Source organism: Chiroxiphia lanceolata, chromosome 4 (genome assembly GCF_009829145.1).
Source record: "Chiroxiphia lanceolata isolate bChiLan1 chromosome 4, bChiLan1.pri, whole genome shotgun sequence".
Lineage (NCBI taxonomy): Eukaryota > Metazoa > Chordata > Aves > Passeriformes > Pipridae > Chiroxiphia > Chiroxiphia lanceolata.
The window spans coordinates 43,095,168-43,120,553 of NC_045640.1; the positions used below are offsets into that span (position 1 = coordinate 43,095,168).

Sequence of the window (25,386 nt, forward strand, 5' to 3'; positions counted from 1 at the left end):
GTAAATCACTCCAGCTAGAGAGAGAAAAAACTTTTTTAAGGGTGGGTACTAAATTCTTCCATTGTAAGCACAATTCTGGATAGGGCTTGTTATCACTGAACTTCAGCAGAAAATCCAGGATCCAAAGTTCCTTTATCAGTACTAAGAAGAACTTAAGTCTTCTGCCTGCCATACAACTCCTGTAAAGAAGTCCTATTTAAATAAGGCTAGGGTTTAATCAGAAGGCACCAATTTTCCATTTAATGCAACGGTCACATGTAAAATCCAGAATGGCATATTAGTCTCAAACTCTTAACATTCAAGTCAGTGCTGTACATAAATTACACTGCAGCATAAAATACTCCAACATATTTGTTGGCGATCAGAAGTCACTGAATATATGTGTCACTTTACATCCCGTTATAAGCTGGTCCTCCTCCACCTTCAGGCACTACCCAGTTAATGTTCTGACTTGGGTCTTTAATATCACATGTTTTGCAGTGGACGCAGTTCTGAGCATTTATCTGCAGCCTTGATCCTTCTCCTGTTTCCAGAGGAACATACTCATAGACTCCTGCAAAGGACCAAAAGAGCTATCAGTTCACTGAACAGTTTCCCCCTCCATGTATGCTCTAGTACTTACCAGCAAGTATAATAAGAGATGGATATTACTATGTGATTCAAGTGCCTTCTTCCATGTTTAATAGTTATTTCAGTATGAAAGTACTGTTAACATACTTTACAACCTGCACTTGAACCCCCTTCTAGGAAGAGGAGTGGGATAGAATGCTTGAAGTAGTAGGCCACGTGGACTCTTCCTGAAGTCCTTAGTCTTTGATCTTGCAAAAACAGCTGAGACATTTTTGTTACCTACCTGCTGGACAAAATCTTTGTTCCGGTCCATCAAATACAGCCAGATTCTTGCTCACAGGGACGCTGTCATCTTTGAGAGTTAAATGTGCAGGTTGGTCATGTTCATGGTTTGTACCACTTAAAGCCACAGATGACAGGAGATCAAAACTGATTTTTCCATCAGGCTTTGGGTATTCAATAGGCGTGCAATCTTTGGCTGGCTTGAGCTGAGCAAAATCTGGTCCTAAATATATTTTTAATAAATAGATTTCAGTATAGAATTACTGTAATTTTCAGTTACTCAAGAACAATTTTACTAAGCTATTTTCCCTGTCATCAGAATTAAATACTTCATAAAAGATAGTATAGTTTTTTGTCTCATATAAAAAGGCTGTTATACTAAGCAGTGTTTTAATGTTTTAATTTACATTATATGGTAGGTAATATGACAAAGTCTGCTTTAATGCCTTATAATCTATTTCTTTTCTGCACTTCAAGGCCTCACCACTGGACCAGATGTGCATTAGCTTCAATGAAATTACCTGGATGTTTTAATGTCCATGGTTCCATTCCTCTCAGTAACCAGTAAAATATACCCGTGTAAATCATTCCTCCATACACACCAAGTACAGTATGGCAGGATGGTCGGATGTTTCTAACCGCATACAGCTCTTTCCAGACCCAGGACTTTTTCAGGTTCTCCTCATACTCTTGCACATGAAGTCCTAAGGCAGTACATTACTTGTTAGGTACCTACAGTACATCAAGACTATCCTTGAAATAAAAAAATAAATTCTGAATAAAGGCAACTGCTAGCAATCAAGTCAGCAAAATGAGAATTTCAGAATCATATTCTAGGAGTATACTAGACAACATGTTTCAGCCTCATGAAGAGACCTGTTTTGTTGGCAGGTATCTACTGCTCCTTTTAGAAGCCTCTTAAATGAGCCACAAGCAGTACTGAATTACTTCAAACCTCAACAAAATATAATCAGCCAGGTGGTTTCATTGGTGCCTCCGTGGAAAAACAGCTCTTGCCCTGAGCACTGACCAGGAGCATTTACCTGTGATCTAAAGCCAGGTTTGCAATTCTAATGTCAGATTCAATATCTTCTTCCTTAGAAGTTCTGCAACCACAAACATTCCCATTTCAGTAACTATGCCTATGGCCCACTGCCTGAACTAGTGCTAGGAAACTTTGTTTCTCCCTTTGTAATCAACACATTAATGAGATATATTTGACTACAAACTCTTCGATTGTATTTTTTACAAATACTAGACACTGGACACTTGACACATCTACTGCAGTGTAGTTAAAAGTCATGTAATTATCTTGGAAAAAAATTTTTCTTCGAATGAAAATTGAGAGCTTCCTCTTCACTATTCTCCATTACTACTGTATAGGAATAAATGTTCTAAATAACCAGTTTTAAACCTTATCTATACATGAAAAACATGCTTCAGTCTGTATTTCCCATCTCATACGGCTCTGAAGAAAGCCCGTTATCTCTGCCAAGTGAAGAAAGTATAGTATTCCAGTCTTGACAAAAGTGGAAAACAGCATATAAAACCTGTCCATAATCAAACAAGACTGGCACACTACCCATCAAGAATGTTGATAGTTTCAGATGGATTCTAAGCATTTAAACCTGTCTAGCAGAAGTTTTAATTGTTCAGCCATACACCTTCTGTGTATGGCATGTTGCAGCTGAATGAGATGAAAGCTCATGAGGCTTGAATGCATCAGTACAGAGAAGAGATTTCTAATATAATCATCGTGTGGCACCTGGCTATAGTGTCCATCTCCAGAATGACTGAAATTCTAATTCTCTCTCTGTACAGTCTTTGTTAACACATGTAAGGGTACAACCAAGGTTTAAACTAGTCACTACAAGGTGGTCAGGATTGTTTCAATGTGCTTGCATTATGTATAATATGAAATGCACAGTCTCAAACTGAGACAACGATAAGATTAAACGACAGGAAAAAAGGACTGAATGAAAAAAGCATCTTAACAACAGTGAAGAGCAAATTTGAAAAATCTCACCTTGTTTTGCTTACATTTAATCTGTTCCTTTTTTTATCTCTCCGCAGTCTTTCAGTAACACTTTCTGAATCATAAAGCACTAATTTTTAACATGTTTGTAGGAACAAAATATATTATTCTTATTTACTTATACAGGAAGCATAAGCTTTTCAGGTGTATTTTTGTTCTAGCAAACAGTAGGATAAGTACTTAAGAATAACTGAGCAAAACTGTATTAATTTCTTTCTTTCTTAAATCATTTAACACTTTTAATAGTAAATTAACAATAGATGTATTTTAAACACACCTATTAGCCACATTGAGTTACTGCTGTTAGCTGTTGGTAGTTCTAATTGAACGCAAGGTAATTACAACTCAAAGTACAGTGATCTTACCTATTGTCTTTGATTGGAGATTTTCATTGATTAATTGACTAAAAATTGCTTCTGAAGCCAACATGCCACTTTTCATTGCAGTATGTGTCCCTTTGATCTTAGGAACATTCATGAGTCCAGGACTGCAACCAATTAATAATCCACCTGGGAAGGTGAGTTTGGGTATTGACTAAAAGCAGAAAGAAAGGTGGTTTGTTTGTTCTCGGTTTTTAAATTGAAAACAACATTCTAGAAATTAAAATGGCACAAGGCTTGAGTGTCTTTTACATTTTCAGACTTGCATGTGCACTATTTAAACATACACCAGAGATACTCCACTTCATCAAGGAATTTTAGCATAGTATGCATATAGGAATGCAGGCATTGTGCCTGCACTGAGTGTGACAGAATGACATTTTCCTTATATCCTCTCTCCAGTTGCTTTATCTGCAACAAGACTCGGGTAATGTCACCCACTGATACTGTTTTGTCCTTCAAGTGAATTCTTTTTAAAAAAACCCAAAACCAAAGAAACCTCATTTGTTTCCCTGATTTCCACATAGTAAGTTGTACACATCTTACCTCACAGTGCCTTTTTTCCACAAATCTTGTTCTATGAAACCGCATGTTCTTGTTCTATGCCCTGCCTGTCCTCCTCCCCCTTATTTTAGAAGTTGCTCAGCAGCCAACAAATGTATTTTGGTGTAAAATCATCATCTTACTCCCATTCTGTAAGCATAATGTCATTGAGTACAGTCAATTCACAAACCTAAGACAGTCAGATGATTTGCAAATACTGTTACAAAATATTGTTACCCTCATCAATGAGACTAAGATTTTAGACAGGGACCATCTTCAAAATGTGGACTGATAGCAGTACTTTTAGCAGAAAGCAGTGATCAAAGCCTGTCTCAAAACTAAAGGTAAGTTTCGAACACAGCCTTCCTCCAAAGTCTTTAGTACTGAGCAGTGCTTATGAATGTAGCATCCTGTTTTTATTAAAACTGCCTGAAAGAATTAATTTTGTAATGGCCTAAATAACTTGACCCCAAACAAATAGTTTTATTTCATGAAAAATGTTCAAAAAAATATATCCCTCAGAATTCAAGATAACCCAAAACAAAATTTTGTTTCCTTCTGCTTGTTCCGTTGTTACCTGCTTACTATTCATCAAAGACTGCTTACTTTTAAATAGCCATACAGGAGTCTCTAAAAAAAAATTGTACTACACAGCATTTCATTGCTGTGATTGTGTTTTGTACAGTTTGTTTAATCACAGACTTAGTGCTCTGGTTCATAGGAAAGGTAATGTAGGCTGAAAATACAGTTACAAATTACAACTTACTTTTCTGGGAGCAGAATTTTTAAGTTCAGCTACATAATAGTATTTCAAAGGGATTAAGTATGTAGGATGTCCTCTCTTTTCACAGAAAACAGCCACTCTGTTATATCTATTAGGATAAAATAATGCAGCACTGACATAAGCATAGAAAGATTCTTGACTGACTCTTTGAACTGCATAAAAAGATGGTGATCAAGTACTTTTCTTTTGCAACCACTGTTTCAGTTAATATGCACAGTGACCAACATACTGTTAAAGAATAAATGAGATTGAAGATCTGTCATATAACGCAAAAGCTAGCATATATTGCAACTTTGTTAGGAATTCTCATTATTAGTACTATGGCACTTGGTGCCTGTTTCCACAGTCAGTTGAAGAAATATATCATGCCAGTATGGCACAAGCCCTCCCTGCCCCTGAGATTCAGACACCAAACAAGGCTGGTTTGGAGGAAGGCGGGGACATGCTCCCTACAGAGTCAGTCCTTCCAGCAGACAGGAAACCTCACGTTCTTCCTCCCCTGAGCTCAGCTCAGGGCTTAAAATCTGTTAAGTGAGTCTAATATTTGACATTTGAATGGGTTATCAATATGAAGGTTTTTTCCCCCCTGATATTCATAACATACACTGCTCAACCAACAGCAACACTTTCTATTTTTTTCACAAAACTCTTAAACCTTTCCAAAGTTTTCGATAAAATGGAGACAAAACAGAGGGTGCATGGGAATTTCTTAAGTGCTTGATTTTGCAATTTTAATAAACGTAAAAAATAGCAGCTATGTAGGTATAGACTACTAAACTCTGTTCCCTCCTTCCACATATCCCAAAACACATCCAAGAGCGCGCACTAGCGTGCTCTTGCTCGCTCTCTGTTGAAGACTGAAGAACATGGTCATAAGGTTATCTATAACAGACAAAAGAACCCTGAGATTGATGGCAATTCTAAACACCTATTTGATGCAACACTGTTACCAAATTCAAAAACTGGAGCTACAGGATGACTTACATAAGAAAATATTCCTGGAATACAGTGATGCAAATGAGTCAGACTGCTACAGTTATTAATCGAAACAACACATGCAAAAGAAGAGCTAATCTTAAAACTCTTTGTAAGTGAATCATCAATAAAGCTTTTTTTTACTGAAGGCATGTATTAAGTCTTTTAAAAAACATGACTGCATGATTAACTAGACAAATCTATCTACAGGAAATAAAGAAAAAACCCAAAACACAACAAAACAAAACATGTTTTTATATTAGGAACAACACAAAGTAAGGGACATGTTGGTTTAAGTCCAGCAAAGAAGTCCAAAGATTAGGCAGAGATGCACGAGAGCTGTAATCCTACTGACTGTGTAACTTAGCACAAACAATGTCTGTAAGTGACTTAAAAAATACTGTGTTCTTTTAGCCATATGTTTTGAGCAGTATAAGAAGGATGCAACTGAAGTCACAATCTGGCTACTTCACCAAAGCCAGAAATTCAGTTATTATCTATGATACAGAAACCAGTGCACAGGGTAGAAAAAGAAGCTCCTCTTGCATAAAAGTGTAGATTAAAACATATTGGTATTTTGTATTGTGTATGTGTTAATAATGGAGGGACAATGGTTTCTGAAATAAACCAGTAATACAGCTGTGTTGCAACGTGGTACGACACATTTCTACTCAGAGTGCACAAAATCAACCCTCAGATTTACTAAATGTACATCACATGTAATTAAGAAGTTGCTTCATGAACCCACGTGATCACTAGCAGGTATGCACACTGGGGTCACTGGGGTCAAAGCCTAACTCCACATGACTGTGACAAGAGTTACACTGCTGCTGAAATTCCACTTGTATTGCAAAAACTCCATGAAACTACACTTATACTAAGAAAAAGAGGTTCAAACAGGAAAGACAAAGTAGAGAGCAGAGTGGAATGGACCCACACACAAGGTGCAGATCATGAACACTCAGTTTTAAGCTCCAGGTTGAAAGAAGCATCTAGAATGTGGATCTGGGAGCACGTGACACAGAGCCATGTCCTGTGTTCCAAGATTCCCACATGAAAAGCTAATCGGTTGAAATTTAAAACTGTTAAGTATAAACTAGATTTTTTTTTTTCTGCAAGCTGTTCCAGCCATTTCAACTGACCTTAAGTCTTGATGAATACCTATTTAAAACTGTACCTTTTAGACTCCTTAATGGAACACAATGAACAAGTATTCCACCTCCCAAGAAAGCAGAAATTCAAAATTGTCCATGAAAGATACTCAAGGTATCTGTACTTGAGGAGTTAAAGATTCACCTCACTAACTACATTACAATTTCAGCACCATCAGTGACTTAAGGGTCAAGCACTGCAAAGAAGTTCCCTCTGCTGTGATAAGGGAAGACATGCCTCCCCAAACCCACAAGAACAAGAGATGAGTGGTGCTACCCTGTCTTCCCCGAGGTTTCAGGCACAACAGAAGATTGGCTGTACTGTCATTGCTGCTGAACACACTTGACTGCAATATAAATTCCACTTCACTGACTGCTCATGGCTTGGACTAGCAGACTCTTTGCTGGGTAAAAAATTTTCTGGACGGCCAGGCCCAAAGAGTGGTGGTGAATGGAGTTAAATCCAGCTGACGGCTGGTCACTAGTGGGGTTCCCCAGGGCTCAGTTCTGGGGCCAGCCCTGTTTAATACCTTTATCAATGACCTGGATGAGGGGATTGAGTGCTCCCTCAGTCAGTTCTCAGTTGACACCAAATTGAGTGGGAGCATTGATCTGCTGGAGGGCAGGAGGGCTCTGCAGAGGGATTGGGACAGGCTGGATTGATGGACTGAGGCCACCTGCATTGAGAATCAACAAGGCCAAGTGCTGGGTCCTGTCCTTGGTTTAAAATAACCCCATGCAGTACCTCAGGCTTGGGGCAGAGTGGCTGGAAAACTGCCCAGCAGAAAAGGACCTGAGGGTGCTGGACGACAATGGCTGACCATGAGCCAGCAATGTGACCAGGTGGCCAAGAAATTCAATGTCATACTGGCCCTTATCAGAAATAGTGTGGCCAGCAGGACCAGGGAAGTTATCCTTCCCCTGTACCTGACACTGGTGAGGCTGCACCTCAAGTACTGTGTCCAGTTCTGGGCCCCTCACTACAAGAAAGACATTGAGGTGCTGGAGTGTGTCCAGAGAAGGGCAACAAAGCTGGTGAAGGGTCTGGAGAGTAAGTCCTCTGAGGAGCAGCTGAGGAAGCTGGAATTGTTTAGCCTGGAAAAATGGAGGCTCAGTGGGGACCTTATTGCTCTCTACAGCTACCTGAAAGGAGGTTGTAGCCAGGTGGGGGTTGTGCTCTTCTCCCAGGTAACAAGTGACAAGATGAGATGAAATGACCTCAAGTTGTGCCAGGGGAGGTCTCGGGAAAACTTCTTCACAGGTAAGGTTGTCAAGCACTGGCACAGGCTGTCCAGGGAAGCGGTTAACATCCCTGGTCGCACATAAAAGGTGTGTAAATGTGGTACTTGGAGACTTGGCAGTACTGGGTTAATGGTTGGACTTGATTATGTAAATAGTCTTTTCCAACCTAAATGATTTTATGATTCTGTGTTTCACTTATAAAGTAAATGACTATGTCAGATGATTTTCAGTATGACAGCCCAAGTCTAGCAAATCTCAGCAGCCAGTACCCAACAAGATAACAAGGCTTTTCTGTCCAGAAAAACTTTTGGCACAGCATGGAACCCAAATCTACAGCACTAAATACATGGCTATAGAGAACTCAAAGTTAAAAACCTCATGAAAATATTACCTGGAAACCACCTTCATTTAGTGCTCTGGCACCATAGGCAATCCTTGTTCCACCCTCCAAAGTAGGCTGTACACTAGGATGGTGCTTCCACCTCTGAAATTCCCTAAATGGATTCAAATAGGGATTTTGATAATCTAAACCAACCTTAAAAGAAAAAGGAAAAAGTGTAACATTAATGAAAAAGAAATATCAAACTTAAAGAAGAACAATCGCATATTAACATGTCAAGTCTTTCTTTTATATTAAACCAATCTCAGAATCTTCCTATTTAAAGAAAATGCTGCCAGAAATACATTCTATTAACAATACAGCAGAAGCAGATCTGAAAATTTGCTGCTCTCAGCTCCATCTAGAAATAAAAAACTTAATTGCATTGTAGCCACCTTTCACCTGTCTTTGAAATAAAGCAAATTAAATTAAGCATGGTTTAGTAGGTGGGATAAGCAAGAAAACTTGTTTTAAAGTTGTGTTTCATACCTCTGCTCTAAAAAAGATGGAAGGAGAGGTAAACAATTATTTTTTGATCATTATGTCCTTGTGCTCATTTATTTTAAACAGTTCTTCACACTGTTTAGTAGTCAATTATAATTTCCAATTAGGTAAGCCATTGTAATAAAGCATAGGGGAGCAATGATGAAAGCAGAAAATTGGAGAAAAAAGACTTTGCCAATTGGCTGGATGCCCAGGATTCTTATCCTATGCATTTGAGAATTTGCCCAGATATACTCTGCATTTCCCATTTTTAATATACTCTGAAAAGGACTTCTGTTGTCGAATTTTTCTCTTGTGAGGTTCCAGTGAGCTTTACTTGAGACAAATAACAGAATATATAATGATACATTTAATGATATATATATATATCACGATTCAGCAACAAACAGGACTTTTTTTCAATATTTTTTACAAAACGGTTAGACAAAAATACTTCTGAAAGGATTTTAAGGTCTCTCTTAAGAAACCAAAGTGTCAGCTCAGTCCCATGCTGCTAAAAGTCCATTTTGAGTGCTTGACTCTTAAAATGCCTGTGTGTGAAGCACATACACAAGATAAATAGTGAATGTTTCTTTTAGGACTGCAGGTGATAAATATTTCCCACCACTGCTCCTTGCATCAGTCGGCTTGCCAGAATGACACCAGCCTGTCTCTAGTGATCTCAGTACTTCTGATAAAGAGGCAATAAGAAGGAAGAAGCTGCCTGCCCAATTCAGAAAGACAGTTTAACTGCAGAAGGCAAGGCCAACAGGGTTAAGAATAATATGAACAAAGTGAAGAGCTCAGAAAGGAAGTGATGCTGCTTGTGGAGCTGCAGAGTGCTTCTACTTTATATACTCTCGTAAAGTGGAGTTGCACCTGAGGCTGACACATGAATTAGGAAATGGAATTGTATGAAGTGCATGTGATTTAGAGATCGTCTAACTTCCAAAAATTTTGTGAGCACAACTTTAATTAGTCATTTGGTTTTGGCTTTACAAAAATTTACTTGGTTTGCAAAAAAAAAATTATTCAGAAGTTTTCTAGTTGGTCTTAATAAAAGACAAAATTAATATGACAAAATTAATAAAAGACAAATTAATATGACAAATAAACCTTCCCTAATATGAGTATAAACGCATTTAAGATTGAGAAAATACTAAATTTGCTCTGTTGCTATTCTTGTGTTTCCATTTTTACATTAAAACAGAGAAAAGAAACTTCATAAAAATGAAGATCAAACAACAAGCAAGCATAAAAAACCTAACTTCACTTACCACAAATCCAAGAGCAACTAAAGGTTCACCCTCATTTAAGTGATAAAGAAAGGATCCTCCATATGTATGTCTGTCTAAAGGCCAGCCTACAGTATGTTCTACTCTTCCTGGTTTCCATTTCTTTTCATCAATAGTCCATAACTGAAATGAAGATGACCAAAAAATTACTTTAGACTGCAAAGTAATGGCCTTTCAATAATATAATAAAAGACAAACACACGATTACATATGGAATAAAATTATTTACTGCTATAACCAATAATATAAATAAATGCATACAGCAAAATACCAAGTAATAAATATACCTTTTTAGATTACCATTTAAGATTTTCCCAATACCTCTCTTGCTTGAACTGCTGCATATTAGAAAATGTGACATACTCCAGTACTACACCCAAAATTTTCATTCAACCACAAGATGCCTTTTACTACTGACTTTGACAGATCCTTCTGCTACAGAAAGCAATGCTTACATTGACTTTTTTTTCTTTAAAAATGTTGTATTTTTGTATGATTTTATGAATTATCTTGCAAGTTTTTCAAGGTCATGCTTAACAATATGCCTGAGTTGATCTAAATATTTTCTGTCAAACAAATTGTCCTCTCTCTGCTCTCTCCTACACATCTCCAGTGCTCCACTGACCCATGGTGAACTCACAGAAGCATTTTCATGTTTCCACTCGTGAGTCAATTTTCTGCTCATTTCACAAAATGTCTCTTCACCATGGAGTTCTGTGCCAGGCACAGTCTAATGGCAGAAGGGCAGCTGAGCACCATAAGATCAGCTCAAGCATGGAGGATGCACCTATGTTAATGCTGCAGTTTAGATCAAGGAGCACATTTTGGAGTGGGACTTCTGTTTCCTCCCACTTACTGCACTTTTGTTCACATTGTAGAGCAGCCATGGAAGGCGTGAACTGGATTCCTTTCACATGGAACTAATTGTATGACAGGGTCCCAAAAGCCCATCTAGAGTATTCCAGTCAAGAAAGGGTACTCAGTCCATGGGACAAGATCACAGCTAGTCCAAAGTAAAAATAAACCTGAGATGTGCATAGTACAGATGTCAGCTCATCAACTATTTCACTTTACAGATCCATTCCTATTGGACTGCCCCATTTGCTAAAGCAGTCTCAAATGGAAGAAAGAGAACTCCACAGGAAAACCCTGCTTTAAGGAAAACTTCAGTATTAAAAACTGTAACTAAGATTATGTCATACATTTACAGAGTGGTTATTCTCTACAGAAGCATAAACTAATTATTTAACAAACATTTTGTAGCTGTAAGCACATACTTAAAGTAATAAAAATATGTTATAGTCAAACTCTGAACATATTCTGCAATAATACAGCTGTTTTTCATGAGTGATATTTCCAGTGTATAGAATATTTTCAAAAGGAAACCTACCTCATCCCTATCCTAATTTTATAAACCCAAGAAAAGGATTTTTTTTTGAAAGAAAAATCTTTAATTCTTATGTCTTACACAAATTAGCTTGAAAGCAAACAGAAGCTACCTTAAATCTTCACAGTATTTTCCTTATTTGTTAAAATTATGCAAGTGATACCTCTTTCAGTCCAATGCCATAGCTCTGGGGTTGACACTTTTCCCTTAGATTGTATTTTTTGTACATCTGTTTGGCTAGATGTCCATGACAACCTTCAGCAAAGACTGTGACTTTAGCATGGAGTTCCAAGCCTCTTTCAAAGGTAGCCTGCAAAAAGTACAGCATTTCATCAGCAGTTACATCAGTGCCACATCAAATTCAGAGCAAGAAAATGGAGAGCTATGAAGTGATTTTACACTACTTCATGGCATAGCTCTGAACCTACAAACCATTGCAAACCATGGCTCTAGTCCAGCTGTTTTTTTCCACCTAATGACTTTGCACTCCTGGCAAGTCATGCAAGAGACTGCAGTAAAGCAGCACTGCAGTGAATAGCCATTAGTCACTGAAAAAGAGAATCTTTTCCAGATGGGAGGATACTTATATTACATCTGCTCATTCATAGGGTGCAAAGGAACCCTGGGGACAAACAAACTTTTCCCATAACTTCACACTTTAATTTTTGCTCATAAAGTCACATTACAATAAAACACTGTGTGTGTCCCCACACATATGAGAGAGACTAGACAGAACTTCCACATCTGAAAAATCTGCATCACCCCTGCTCCCAAAAGGACCCACTACCTGAGAATAAAGTTACTACGACATTACTTCAGTCTTGCATGTTAAAACATACAGTAAAACTAAACTAACATTAAATATCATTATAAAATAAAAATTCTCATTAAAAATTCCAACAATGAGATTGAGAATAAGATAAGGGAATACTACTGTATGAGTATGCCATCTGCATCTGTGAGCATGCTGGACAAGAATACAGATTATACTTGCAATGTAAGGAGATAAAACTGTAAATGTACATAATCTCTTTATACAAATTTTTTATGAAGAAAAAAGCTTGATTTCAGTCAGAAAGTTTAATGTTAAAAAATACAGTGAAAAGAGTTTTGGACGAAGATATCCAGCAGTACCCCACAGAACCATCTAAACCATCTCAAGGTAAGACAGCATAGGTCCAGGAGAAGCTTACTGCTTGGTTTTGAGTTGTCTCTTGCTTGTAACTTACTGGTTGGAAACCTCTGAAGAAGACTAGCAAATAAAAATCTTCCCTCTAGTTGGGAATTACCTTCAAACAAGAGTCACAAGATTTTGCCAAATTTTTTGTATTCTTTGAACCTGAACATGAATTAATCTTACAAAATACTAGGAGAACTACAGAGGCTTACCACTTGATCTAAAGATTAAAAATATATACTGTCCACTTTAAAGCAGATTTATTTACATAAAATAAATCAACTACAAATATCAACATTGTAAATATCAGAAACTAATGAATTTGAAATGTTTCAGTAATGTGACAGAGTTGTATTTCCCAATTAACGTCCTTCTCTAGTATCTACATAAGAATCAATGAGCAACTTTTTACAATGAATGTTTTCCCACTGTAATTTTTGTTTGGTTGGCGCTGATTGCAAGGTGGAACTCTATTCATTAACCACGGTCTATTTGATTAGGCTCTCTATAAACAAGGCAGAAGATACTCTTGCCTTGAAGGTTACAAAACTCCATCTATTTACCTGAAGCTTTATGCACTGGAGCTAGTATCAGCTGACCTAACTGACAGTGAAAACACTTGAATACTCAAAAAGCTGCAGTAGTGGCAAAATAATTATGTACATTAAAGAGGTTAATAGACACATTCTTCCAGAAAAAACTACATTTCGAGAACGTTAAAAAAATATAACTAAAATCGTTCCTTCCCATTTTAAAACAAACTCAAACTCCCAAAAAATCTTTATTCCCGCAGTAAGCTGTACGCTTTACTTGCGCCTCCTACTGGAAAAAATGTGCACTGGAAAATAAGAGCATGTCTGTTCCCTACAGCAGATGGACAATATTACACTGGAAAAATAACTTACTTTTCCCTGTCACCACTTCCTCCTCCCTTGGCTATATTCTCTCAAAACAAGAATGAGTCTTTTCTTCTCACGCCCTGAATTAAATGGGAAAAATAGCCCACACTTTATGTGAATGTGAATAACTCTTTGAAATTCATGTAACTAGACAGAAACCTTGTAAAAGAAGGTAAATCTTAAGAAAAAACTTGTACTCCTAATTTCTGCAGTCAAATAACTTTATGTGAAAGTTGTTCTGAGTTATTCTGATGTGACAAATTCTCCCTACATATTACATAGGGAAGCAACACACTTTGGGCACGTCCTGGATTCCACTAAAAAAAATATTAATAACAAAATCAGTCCAAATCTGATACTTAGGGCAGGGAGTCACCTTCTGGATGCAGAAACATGAACTAGCAAAAAGGTATAAAGATTCAATGTGCACCTTCCCCAACAAAGTAAACAGACTGTCAACAAATAGGACTGCAGTTGTAAATATCAAAGAAACCAAGTCAGCCAGAAGCACACTCTCTTACACATTGCTAGTTACCAGCTGGACTACAGCTTTCTATTTCACCTTTGCACCTTTTTTCTAGGAGTTCCTGGAGTTCTTTCCTTTTGTTTCCCGATTTCAGACATGCCAAAACACCCTTACAGTATTTCCTTCGAGTCATCCTTTCTGCAAAAGCTTCTTCTACTAATTTCAGAAGAATTTTACAACATTCCGAAACCAGAACTTTCACAAGTAATCAATCCAGTCAAATACAGAGAGAGAAGACAGGTACTGAGTTTTACACTTTTTCTTATACTGGAGCAAGACTACTGATGGCAGTACAAGCAGATAAATCACAATTTCCATAATTAAACCCCTAGGTATGGGGAAGATAGATACTCACTTTAGGTGCTCCATCCTTCTGAATGCCTACATCATTAGTTGCTATCCCTTTCACACTACCATCTTCATGGAAAAGAACCTTTGGAAATATTTAAACAAACAAACAAAAACCATTTTAATGATCCGCCATTTTAATCCATTCATTAAAAGTTCTAATGCAGAACTTCTAAGCACTCTGACTTTAATGGTCAAACATGAAGATTATGTATTTATTCATAAATCACCGACTTGCACTTTGCTGGTTCTGAACCAGGGAATTTAGACACTGAAACATGGTTTTCACAATATACATCTGTTAAAAGGAACGTTGTGCATGTACAAATGATTGTGACTGCTCTGAAGGGGGTTTCAAAGCCACTTTTCATATACGCACACTGATGTCATGAGTACCTCAGCTGCTGCATAGCCTGGATATATCTCAACACCCAAAGCTTCTGCTTGTTCACCTAGCCAACTCACAAAGTGGCCCAGACGTACTATGTAATTTCCATGATTAACCATCGGAAGTCCTAGGCAAAAAAAGACACACACACATAAAACATAGGACACTAGGCAAAATAACTGATGCTGTATACATCAGATGTCACATCTTCTACAGCTACTATCTTCCAAGTAATGTCATGTGTTATCACAGTCATCATCTACACAGACTGTAACCCTGAAAGCTATTACATTCTACATACACTTTCTGTACTATTGATTCATGGAAAAGTTGAAAAAGACATGGAGAAAGCTGACTCTCTACTCCCTTGCTAAACTTTACCTGGAAGAATTGGCACTGGAATTCTAGATGTCTCTGTTAAAATTCCAAACTTGTCTTCAGTTACAGGAGTTTTAAGTGGAGCCTACAAAAAAATGAAATAGAAAAAGAAGAGAGTTATGTTTTTCTAGCCAATTCAACAAAAACAACAACAAACAAAATCAAACAATCGAACTAGCAGACAAGTACAGTTTTAAGTACAGCACTTCTATAGGAAGGTACCATAAGAAAGAAGACAAAGTATTTAATGAGGCAGTCATCAGGAAAGAATCAACACTCAATATTCTAGACCTCTCTAAAGAACATGGCTCAACTTGCATATTTACCACAGTAAGACAAAACAACTAGTTGATGTCTAACTTCTTGCAGCTCCCAGGTGATAGCAGGCAGTTGGCTGCAACTCAGATGGCTGTTCTGGTAGAGATGGCAGCTTATTTTCTGCTATCCTCCCTCCTAAAATCATCTTAGGCCTTCATTACACCACAGTGTCTGCACAGAAGTCAGTGTACTGTGTGCCATTTCCATGAAAAACTATTGTACAGAAGCAACAAGTCTGTCACTGGTAAGAACCACACATATTCCTGCTTGTGCAGAGGAGCTGGATTCTGCTCAAAGGCAGAAAGTGCAGGTCACCCCAGGATGCACAAGACATATTGCATATATGCAGTAAGACTACTAGAGAAAAGAGCAAAAGCCACAGCATATCTGTATAGACATAAAACTTCTAGCATTGTCAAACTAGAGGAAACAGACTAAAATGAAGGCAGCAGTTTTTTGTTTTGTTAAATCAACGTATTTTATAATGGCACTAATTACTAATGGTACCAGGTACTAAGTCATACCAGAATGAGTCAGGTATGAAGTTCATTACAAGCTAGAAATTAATTTCAGTGTTTATGTGCTCATACATACCCCTCGCTCCTTCCAGTCTGGAAAGAGTTCTTCTAAGGACCTTGGCTCAAGACAGGCACCAGACAATGTATGGGCACCAATCTGAGAAGCCTTTTCCACCAGACAAACACGTATTTCTTTGCTATGCTCAGCAGCCAACTGTTTGAGTCGAATAGCTGCAGAAAGGCCCGCAGGGCCTCCTCCAACAATGACAACATCAGCTTCCTCTGCAAATCTTTCCATGTTTACCCCTTCAATAGAAAAGAAATGATAATAACATAAACCAATCTCCAATTACTTCCAAATTCTCTCTCACTAAACCTAAACTCACATGGTAAGAACAACGGAAAAAAACCTAGCAGATACATACTGAACAGAATTAAATCTTGATAATCACTAAAACAAGCACAAAGTTTAATCTGATCCTGTTTTATAGCACTAAGGACACCAATTTTGAGATAGCAACCAAAAATTTCATTTGAAATATCAGTGCTGTATTTAAGAGTACAGAATTTCCATAAAAAGAAAAAAACAGCAACACATTTCAGTGCCTTTAAAACTGACCAATAATAATAATAATAATAGTAATGAAGCTTTTAAAGAATGCTATTTTTCACTTACCTTCCCATCGTTTGTCTTTGTCCCGAGGATGAATTGTGTAGTGCGTAGTTATGCGAGGCACAGAGGCAGTAGATGCACATCTTGAGACACGTGGTGATGGAAGGCAGTCTTTCTTTATCAGTTTAAGAGCACGAAAGCACTGATGTGCTGCAAAACCAAGGAACAGATATGTCAAATCATTTTTTCCAAATTTTTAAAATTTTCAGGGACGCAAGTGGCACAACAAATATGACAGTTTCCCCTTCCCAAAGACTACCAGGTGATATGAAGATGAGGAACCATAAACATGGATTTTTTAATTTTCAAATTAGGAGTATGCTGTATAATTTTATATCGGGGGAAAAAATAATGAAAGAGCTTCCCCTTTAAGCATTCTTCACATAGTATCACTCAATACACTGGCCAGCCATACATAGCTGATGTAGGACAACATGTGTGTACAAAGGTGAAACACATTTTAATTTCCTATTTCATTTTGAACTTCAAAAGACTTCTTTCAGACTTCAGCAAAAGTGACCAAACAACTGTAGAGACAGGACATGAAAGTTCAGCTCTTTCTGACATCTCAACACATGTTGAGACACACAGTCTGGGCCACTAGTACAAGACAGTTCATCTAAAGTAAATGTCATGCTCTACAATAAAAGCACAGATTTAAACCCAAGTATGCTTTAGTCAAAATTAGGAACAGCAGATACAAGTAATCTTTATCTTTGCTGCAGAAACATTAATTGTTGCAAAAACAAATTAGAATTTCTTTGTAAGAAAACAGACCAAATTAAAGCTTCAAATTATCAAAAGAGGACTCTGTTAAGAGGATTATTACATGTTGTAATTTTCCTCTTTCACAAAAAAAAAAAAATATCTGTGTGATTTGTAGTTAAAAAAACCTAGTATGGTTAGTATTAAACCTAGTTATAGTTAAAAGGTCTGTGCACTAATGCACCTTGACAGATCATTTTCCTTCCTTTAAGAATCCTCTTTCTTTATTTTCAGAGGTGAAGAAGAATATCACATTTAAAGTAGAGTATTTCTGCAAAACTACACAAGTAAAATGTACATTCTATGACGTAAATATTTTATTGAGAATGGTGATTGGCAAGGCCAACATAAACATCCGGTGTTATAACTGCCCAGTGACAGTCAGCATACAGGTCTCTATATGCGAAGTAGGAGGTATTATCCATGTTGGTTTCTTAACAGCGATTCTGTAACCAACATAACATGAAAGCTACCTATTCTTATTTATCCTTTACCTGCAACCAAGCAGGATCTGAGAACAAGTATTTTATAAGCATGACAACTACACCTATACATATACATTAAACCGTGAAACTTAACTTTTGAGATATTTTTATTTGAGCAGAACTGATGCTACTAAGAATCACACAGTATAGTAAAAAAAAAAAAAAATCACTTATTCCACACATATGCAAAAGAAGTGAAACCCGGCTCAGAACATGTCTGATAATTACAAAGATGGGTTCAAACGCTGGACGGGCAGATTCTTCCCCCGTGAGAGACCTGAGCCTGCGCCACAGCGCTACTAGGAGCTCCCGGCCTTGGAACGTGATGGGAAATGCCTACACGAGCCAAGCAATCCCCAAGGAAAAACTCTCCTCTTCCGCAGCTCTTTAACAGCACCTGTCGGGATGCCATCTCCATAACTCTTTCCTCAGTAAGGGCATGCGTTCCATTACTTTACTTTACCCTTTAAAACAGGTTAACACCCAGTACCGCTCAAAAAAAAATCCGCAGATCGCTTCACGCACCGCGTTGCAGGTAAATAAAACACGCCACTACCGCACAGCCCAGGCGCGGGAAACGCTCAGGCACAGCCCTGTCCTCTCCTCCCGCCCCGGGAGTGCCTGCGGAAGGACAGAGGCCCCAGGCAGAGCGATCCCGGGGGTCCCGCGCCCACCGGCCCCGCTCCAGCCCCGCGTCCGCCTGGACACCCGGGCGAGACCCAGCCGCGACCTTTGCCCTCCTCGGCGCCGCGCCAGCCACCGGCCCCACCCGCCCCGCCGGGCGGTCACCCCAGCCCAGCCCCAGCCCCGGCCCCAGCCCAGCCCTGGCCCCCGGGCGTCCAGCCGTCCCCAGCGCGTTACCTCGGCCGGCGGACGGGCAGCGATAGAGCAGCATCGCAGCGAACCCCGCGCTCCCTCCGCCTCCCCCGACCTCCCTCCGCGCACCCCGCGCCGGCCTCCGCCCTGCTGCGCCTGCGCGCCCGGCCGCGGCCCCGCCCCCTCGTGCCGAGGGACTACGGCTCCCAGGGCTCCTAGGGCGCCGCTCAGGGAGCCGGGCGGGCCGACCCGCTCCCGGGGCATTGGCGCGGGAGGCGCTCGCAGGCAGTGGGAGGGCAGGGGGCGGTGCTCGGGCGGGAGGCGCGGCCGGCGGGGGGGCTGGCGGTGCTGGAGCGGCGAGCGGGACATGGCCGAGGCGGCGCTGCCTCCGCCCGCGGCGGTGCCCGAAGGAGCACCCGGCGCCGAGTCCCAGAGGGTCCGCGGTGGGAGCGAGGGGTCGAGGCCGCCGGAACTGCCCGGCGGTGACACGCGGGAGCTTCTGGAGGAGGTGGAGATGCAGATCGGCGACGTGAGTGCCGATGCGGGTCCCCTGGGGAGGGCGCCGGGGGTCCCGGTGGGGGGGTTGCCGGGCGTCGGCGACCCCGAACCTCTCTGCCCTTCCTCCAGGCCGCCTTCTCGCTGGCGAAAATCCTGGAGGCGACGTCGGCCGTGTCGGCCCAGGTGGAGGAGCTGGCCACCAAGTGCTCGGAGAACGCCCGGTTCCTAAGGACGTGGCGGGACCTGCTGCGGGAGGGATACGAGTCCCTGAAGCCCAGCGGGTGAGGCCGAGGCTGACCCAGCCCCACCGGGTCACGCCGAGCCGCCCGCTCGTGTCAGACTGCAGCGGGTTCCTTTTAAACCGCCTTCTTTAGGGAATTCACGCCGAGTTTTGTTTGCCCTCAGCAGCTCCCCGTGAGCCCGGATTTTTTTCAGAAATACTTGATAACTCGTGTGGATGTTTTATGTAAAAAAATCTTTGTTTAGGGAATAAGTTTTGACTTCTAGACTCCTCGTTGCAGCTTAAGCGATCTCATACTCTCCCGCCTTTTTTTTTTTTTTTTCCCCTGTGCTAACGTGGTAGATACAAAGTATGTGTGGTACATTCAGAACTCATTATTTGTGGGGAAGTGGTGTCCTGTGAGGAAGTATTGTCAGCCCTCCTTTTTAGAGCTGTCACCAGCAGAAACCTTGCCAACTTCAGAGAAACTTGAACACGCTTCAGTTTTTTTTTCTATGCACACTTTTTCTTCATGTTAAATAATGGATAATATGGCAAGTTGTGGCTTATTTATGAGCTTTAGAAAAATCCTATATCCCAGACCTTACTATTTTTAGCAGTATTGCAATGTATGTCTATAAAGCTGCAGATTTTTTGCAAGAAGTTTTATTATTGCAAACTATTTTACATTATCTTTTGTTGTAATAAAGTGCCTTATGAGGGACCATATACCTCTGCGTGGTAAAAGTTTGACAGCATTATTTACTGACAGGATGGATTACTTTGAACTGTAAGGAAAAGCTTCCATCAATTAGAAAAGAATCTGCGACAGGAAGCACCTCAGAGCTTTTTCAGTATTTGATCCTATTTTTTTTATCTTTGCCTTAAGCAGTTTCTAGTTTGTTAGTCTAGACCTTACTGTTATCAGAACCTTTTGGTCTGAAAGAACACTAATCTGTAACTGAAACTCCTGTGCCACACAGAGCACTGTGAAAAAAAGTAATGCTGAAATACAAGGGCAGGCTGCAGGATAACATGACTCTACCATGATTTGTTAGTTGGCTTTATTTTTACTGGTAGGAGTCTTAGAAAGACCAACTGTAGTTTACTTATCAAAACAATAAAGATGTTACAAAAATTCTGAAGTATCGACTAGTCTTCTGTTACTGATAGAAACAAAGGTGACATTGACTATAACTATAATCAAGTTAAGTGAAAAACAAGTAGTGGTAAGGACAGGGTTCTTTGCATGTCTCATTAAAGGCAGTTACAGTCCTTGAGAGGGCTTGGCCCCTCAGAGCATGAAAGTTTTATCGAATGGAGTTATAATTGCTCTGATTAAAGGCAATCCACGTGGCAGGATTTCACTTAGCTGTTTCTAACCCCAGAACCCAAAATGTTGCTAAACAGCTTGGAAAAGAAGTCATTTTGTTCAGCAGATAATATTTTATTTCAATAAAACATACAGTAGTGGAAACAAGACGTTTAACAATCTTCAATTTCAAAATAATCCAAAGTTCTGTAAGCAGTTGAAGTGTGAGTCACACTTTTTCAAAATTCTACTTCTTATACTGTTAAGAAGTTAAGTGCAAACATTGGAAGTATCTTTTAACTTAATTTTAAATAGTTTCAAATCATCAATGCAAAAAAAGCATTTCTTTTACCTTTGTGGGCTTCTAGGCCATCAGACTGAGTACGATACTGAAAGAAGAAGGGAAGTTGTAATAATTCATAATGGAAAAGATTCTCTTCAGTAAGAATATGTGAAGGAACTACCTCTAGGGGACTGTTTCAGATGGGATAAGTTTTTTGTTGGTTTTTTTTTTTTACCCTTGTAATTCTGGGAAAAAATAATGCTCCAAAAACTGCTGAATGGCTGTGGTCTTGAAATTTTAACTATAATGCATTCAGTCAGATGCACAAGTTGATTAAATGTAGATGTCATGACACCTGTTAAGACTAATAGTTTTCTATTTGGTTGTCTCCCATGTACAGAGAGAGACATCTTAAGACAGGAATTTGTTGAAGTCTGCAAGCTGTGCTGAGCTACTTATGGTAGCCTATCCAGAAAAGTGAGGAAAAGAGCAGCATCAAGATGCTGAGATACTCAGTCCAGTCTTTCCAGGAACAGATACTCTTCTGAAGGTAGAAACTTCCACCAGCTGTAGCTGGGGGACACTCACTTGAGAAAAACCCCTCAATTTTAGTATTTTCTTTGCCTGGTTCTGCCTGGATTAGAATCATAAAGATCATCTAGTCGCAGCCACTCCCTGCCCTGGGCAGGGACACCTCCCACTAGACCAGATTACTCAAGGTCTTGTCCAACCTGGAAACTATATTAGAACTATCATTACAACTTCAGAATTGTCTTTACATGAGTGAAATACCTGGTAAAATTATAGAAGGAATACAATTTTCACTTGTTTGGCTCTGACCAATTAGGAAATTGAAATATTTCTCATAGACCTATTGCTCCCTAAAGCTTTTTTAAGAGTTGATGCAGCCTAAATAGAGCCAGCCAGAATTCTGTGGTGAAAACACATTTCTTAATGAGGAAACAGGTTAACTCTTAAAAAAATTCAGCTGTTGAAATGGGGAATTAAAAAAAAATAAAATAGAATAACTTTTCCCCACACACACCTCCCCAGAAACAGATAATTTTGAAACAATCTGTTTTCAGAATGAGATGTTTTAAATGAAAAATAATTTTTTTCCACACTCCTGGCTTCTCTGGAAGAAAAAATTCCCGAACAACTGATTTCTCATTCTGATCTAGGATGAATTGTCAAAATGTCAGGTACTGCTGTGAGATGGTAAAATTACTGTTGCATCGGTTCTACCTATACCCAGACATATTATTCCCTCTTCTTGCCGCAGTGGTTCACGTGAGCCCAAGTGTCACACCTCCCTCGTTTTTCCTCATTGCTGTAAAGGAGTAAGCCCACGGATATGAAGCTAACAGTACCAATGTCACCGTGAGGATTCAGAATGTGTTTACGTGTATGAATTTAGTCTTGTTGACTGTGTGGTCACTGAAGCATCAGAAGAGTCTGTACAAAGCACAGGCTTCGTAACCTTTGGCGTGATTTCATGCATTGGCCACATCTCTACCCAAATGAATGATGGACCATATATTTTCTGGCTGCCTTTACCTCTTTTGGATCTTCTTTGTCTGTAATTGTACCAAACCTGATGAATCAGTTCTTTGAAAGGTCGTGTAGTCAAAGTGTAGAGAAGAGGATTCAAAGCACTATTTATTGGCAGTATAAAAATCACCACCCAAGAAGTTATGGTACCTTAGGGAGGGAAAAAGAAAGGCAGCTGTAATATGCATTCCAGAGTTTGCACCCATTCATTAACACAAGCACTTAATGCCTCTGCAGCACAGCTTCCTGGTGAAAGGGGTGGTCATGCTCCTAGGCTGAGCTCCTGTCACAACAGGTACTTTTCTTCTCACTGCCCTCTTACCTCCCTCTGTTTCCAGGACTCCCTGCAAAACCTGACTTTTTTTATTCTCCCAGTATTTCTATTTATCCCTCTTACTTTTCTGTGCCATAGCTCCCTATTTACCCTGGCAGACTTATTGTTCTGGCTGAGCCCATTTTCTTGCCCCAAAACTTTTTGTCTCTGCTTTGTTCTCTATCTCTTCCTGTCTGTGTTCCCCATCCTTTTCACATGATTAGTGGCATGCAGTCTTAACAAGGCCCCCGATGTCCTATCCTCCTGCAAAACAGAATCCTCCAGTCCCTGTATTCCATCGGAGACTGGTTTTCTCTTCTACACCAGGACTGCTTCTTTCCTTCCCCTGCAAAGGGCATTGTGTACATCCTCCTTATTTTCTTCTTTTTCTGTTGGCAAGAGTTTCTGTGTTCACACCATTTGCCTATGTCAGTCTGCGTTTTTACAACATCCCCTTCTCATCCTTACTGTTTGGGAGATAAGTTACCCAAGGAGCAGGCAGAGAAAGGACAGGATTAAAGTGCTAAAAATTGTTAGTGGGTGCCCTCCATTGCACTGTTTGATTTATAAAACTATTATAGAACTGTTCCAAGAAGCACAAAAAAAATTAATTCACTCTCCCTCCGTGACACCCCTCTCCATCCCCATCTCCAGTTTTACAACTTTGTTGCAATATCAATACATTCCTGTCCATGCCTACCACATTGGCTACACTTTTGGAAAACAGCAGATGCTTAGTTCTAAAGCTGTCACAGTGTATCCCCAAAGTAAAACAAATGCTATCAGAGTTTAAGACTTCTGTAAACTCAGACAGCTAGCTGCGATGTCTTTAATTTTATGAAATGCAGAACATTAATTTACTGAACCCAGGATCACCCCGCGATTCATCAAGATTTCTTCAAGATTTCTTGACTCAGAATACTTCTGCTTCTACTTTTCATAATATTTTCTTTCAAATATCTTAGGTGGTTTGATAATTTCACAAAGTACCATTCTAGAAGATTAAAATAACTGAATATTTAACATAATCAGCATAAATTCAAGATATTTGAAACAGAAGTCAAAACTCGGAATAGGCAATTCCCAACCCTCCTGGTCAGCACATATGGCAAAATCCTCTGAGCTACAATGCTTTCTTGCCATCATAATATTGTGACATACATCTGTACATTGAGTCTGAATCTGCTATTGCTGATTACTGATTGCTCACATGTTCATGCTTACATGTTCTAATAGGGTTTACAAACCCCCCACAAAGAGGCTGTTTTTCTGGCATGTACTGGTATTACAAAGAGAAGGAAAAAATAAAATGCAATTTTTAATCTTTTAGGTTATGCTATTTTTACGTGGGAATATATTCACAGCATGAAGAAGGTAGGCAGAGCTTTATAGAACTCAATGTTCTGAGCTATAATTAGCAGTTTGTAAAATAAAGTTATTTCAAAGTAAGAGTTACATAGTTAAATCAAGGTAGGAAAAATTATAATGTCCTGAGCCATATTTAGGCAACAGAACCAGCAAAAGCCATAAGATGAGAAAAGTCAATACAACTCAGCCTTGCTTTTGAAATACATTTTGTACATTTTATGGGTATTATATGGAGACAGACTTGAATGATTTGAATTTTGCAGTTTTTAATCTGACTCATAGGTGGCTAATCTTCGATGATTATAGTAATATAGTTCAATTAAATAGTAAAACTATATAGTTCATTAGATTCTGTGTATATATAGATTAAAAACATGAAGTTAATTATAGTACTATAGTTCATTTTATTAAATTCTTCTGAAGTAGAAGCAACACTTCACGCAGGCACAGTTGAAACAGCCTCACAAAAGAAAGGACATACCTGGTATTTCTACTTGAAGTAAAGAAAGGAGTTTCAAAATAAAAATAGGTATCCAACATAGTGCATCAGTAAATACAATGAAGAAAAAACGTTTAGCAAGGATCATCTCTTTTTTAATATGATTCCGAATTTCAGTAGCCATAATAGCTGTTTGGTGAACACTGTAGAACATACTCCCATAGGAAAACACGATGATGATAAAAGCTACCAAGTTTACACCTGTTTAAAAGTTAAAATTTGTTATAATTTAACAGCATAATGGCAATTCTACATCACCTATTTGCAATCTAGGTAGTAAAGAAAAATATTTTATCTAAACTCTAGTCCCACAGAATTAAGTGGCCAGAAGATTTGAGTCCTCACCTCAAGACTGAATTTTTGCCTCTACTCAGGTATTTATTTCTGATCCAAACTACAGAGTTCTCCTCTGATCTTACTATTGCTCTACTTCCCTAAAAAAATCTATTAATTCAGGAACTTCATGGTCTATAACTACTTTCTGTTTTTTCAGCCCTTCATGCATTTTAAGATACACAATTACCCATCTAATAGAGTAGAATAGT

The 25,386-nt window shown here is 39.2% G+C and overlaps 3 protein-coding genes across 3 annotated transcripts in view; 1 reads left to right on the plus strand and 2 right to left on the minus strand.

Annotated features, from left to right (window-relative positions):
* Positions 1–212: 212 nt before the first annotated feature.
* On the minus strand, positions 213–18,950 carry ETFDH (electron transfer flavoprotein dehydrogenase). The gene is made up of 13 exons (XM_032687093.1): positions 18,843–18,950; positions 16,735–16,881; positions 16,135–16,364; positions 15,226–15,307; positions 14,853–14,971; positions 14,464–14,541; positions 11,670–11,816; positions 10,102–10,242; positions 8,354–8,497; positions 3,253–3,421; positions 1,374–1,556; positions 854–1,075; positions 213–553 (listed from the first exon to the last, which is right to left on the minus strand). Exons 1-13 carry the CDS (start codon positions 18,874–18,876, stop codon positions 390–392), a joined length of 1,860 nt encoding a protein of 619 aa, XP_032542984.1. The 5' UTR covers positions 18,877–18,950; the 3' UTR covers positions 213–389.
* Positions 18,951–18,959: 9 nt separating this feature from the next.
* Positions 18,960–20,660, plus strand: C4H4orf46 (chromosome 4 C4orf46 homolog). The gene is made up of 2 exons (XM_032687094.1): positions 18,960–19,326; positions 19,425–20,660. Exons 1-2 carry the CDS (start codon positions 19,165–19,167, stop codon positions 19,578–19,580), a joined length of 318 nt encoding a protein of 105 aa, XP_032542985.1. The 5' UTR covers positions 18,960–19,164; the 3' UTR covers positions 19,581–20,660.
* A 1,545-nt stretch (positions 20,661–22,205) lies between these two features.
* Positions 22,206–25,386, minus strand: part of RXFP1 (relaxin family peptide receptor 1) — a 45,768-nt gene continuing 42,587 nt past the window's right edge. Inside the window, exons 17-18 of the mRNA XM_032687095.1 lie at positions 24,824–25,042; positions 22,206–22,811 (exon numbers count right to left, since the gene is read on the minus strand). Of these exons, the coding sequence (XP_032542986.1) occupies positions 22,510–22,811; positions 24,824–25,042 (521 nt within the window). The 3' untranslated portion in view covers positions 22,206–22,509. The remainder of the gene's footprint in view (positions 22,812–24,823; positions 25,043–25,386) is intronic.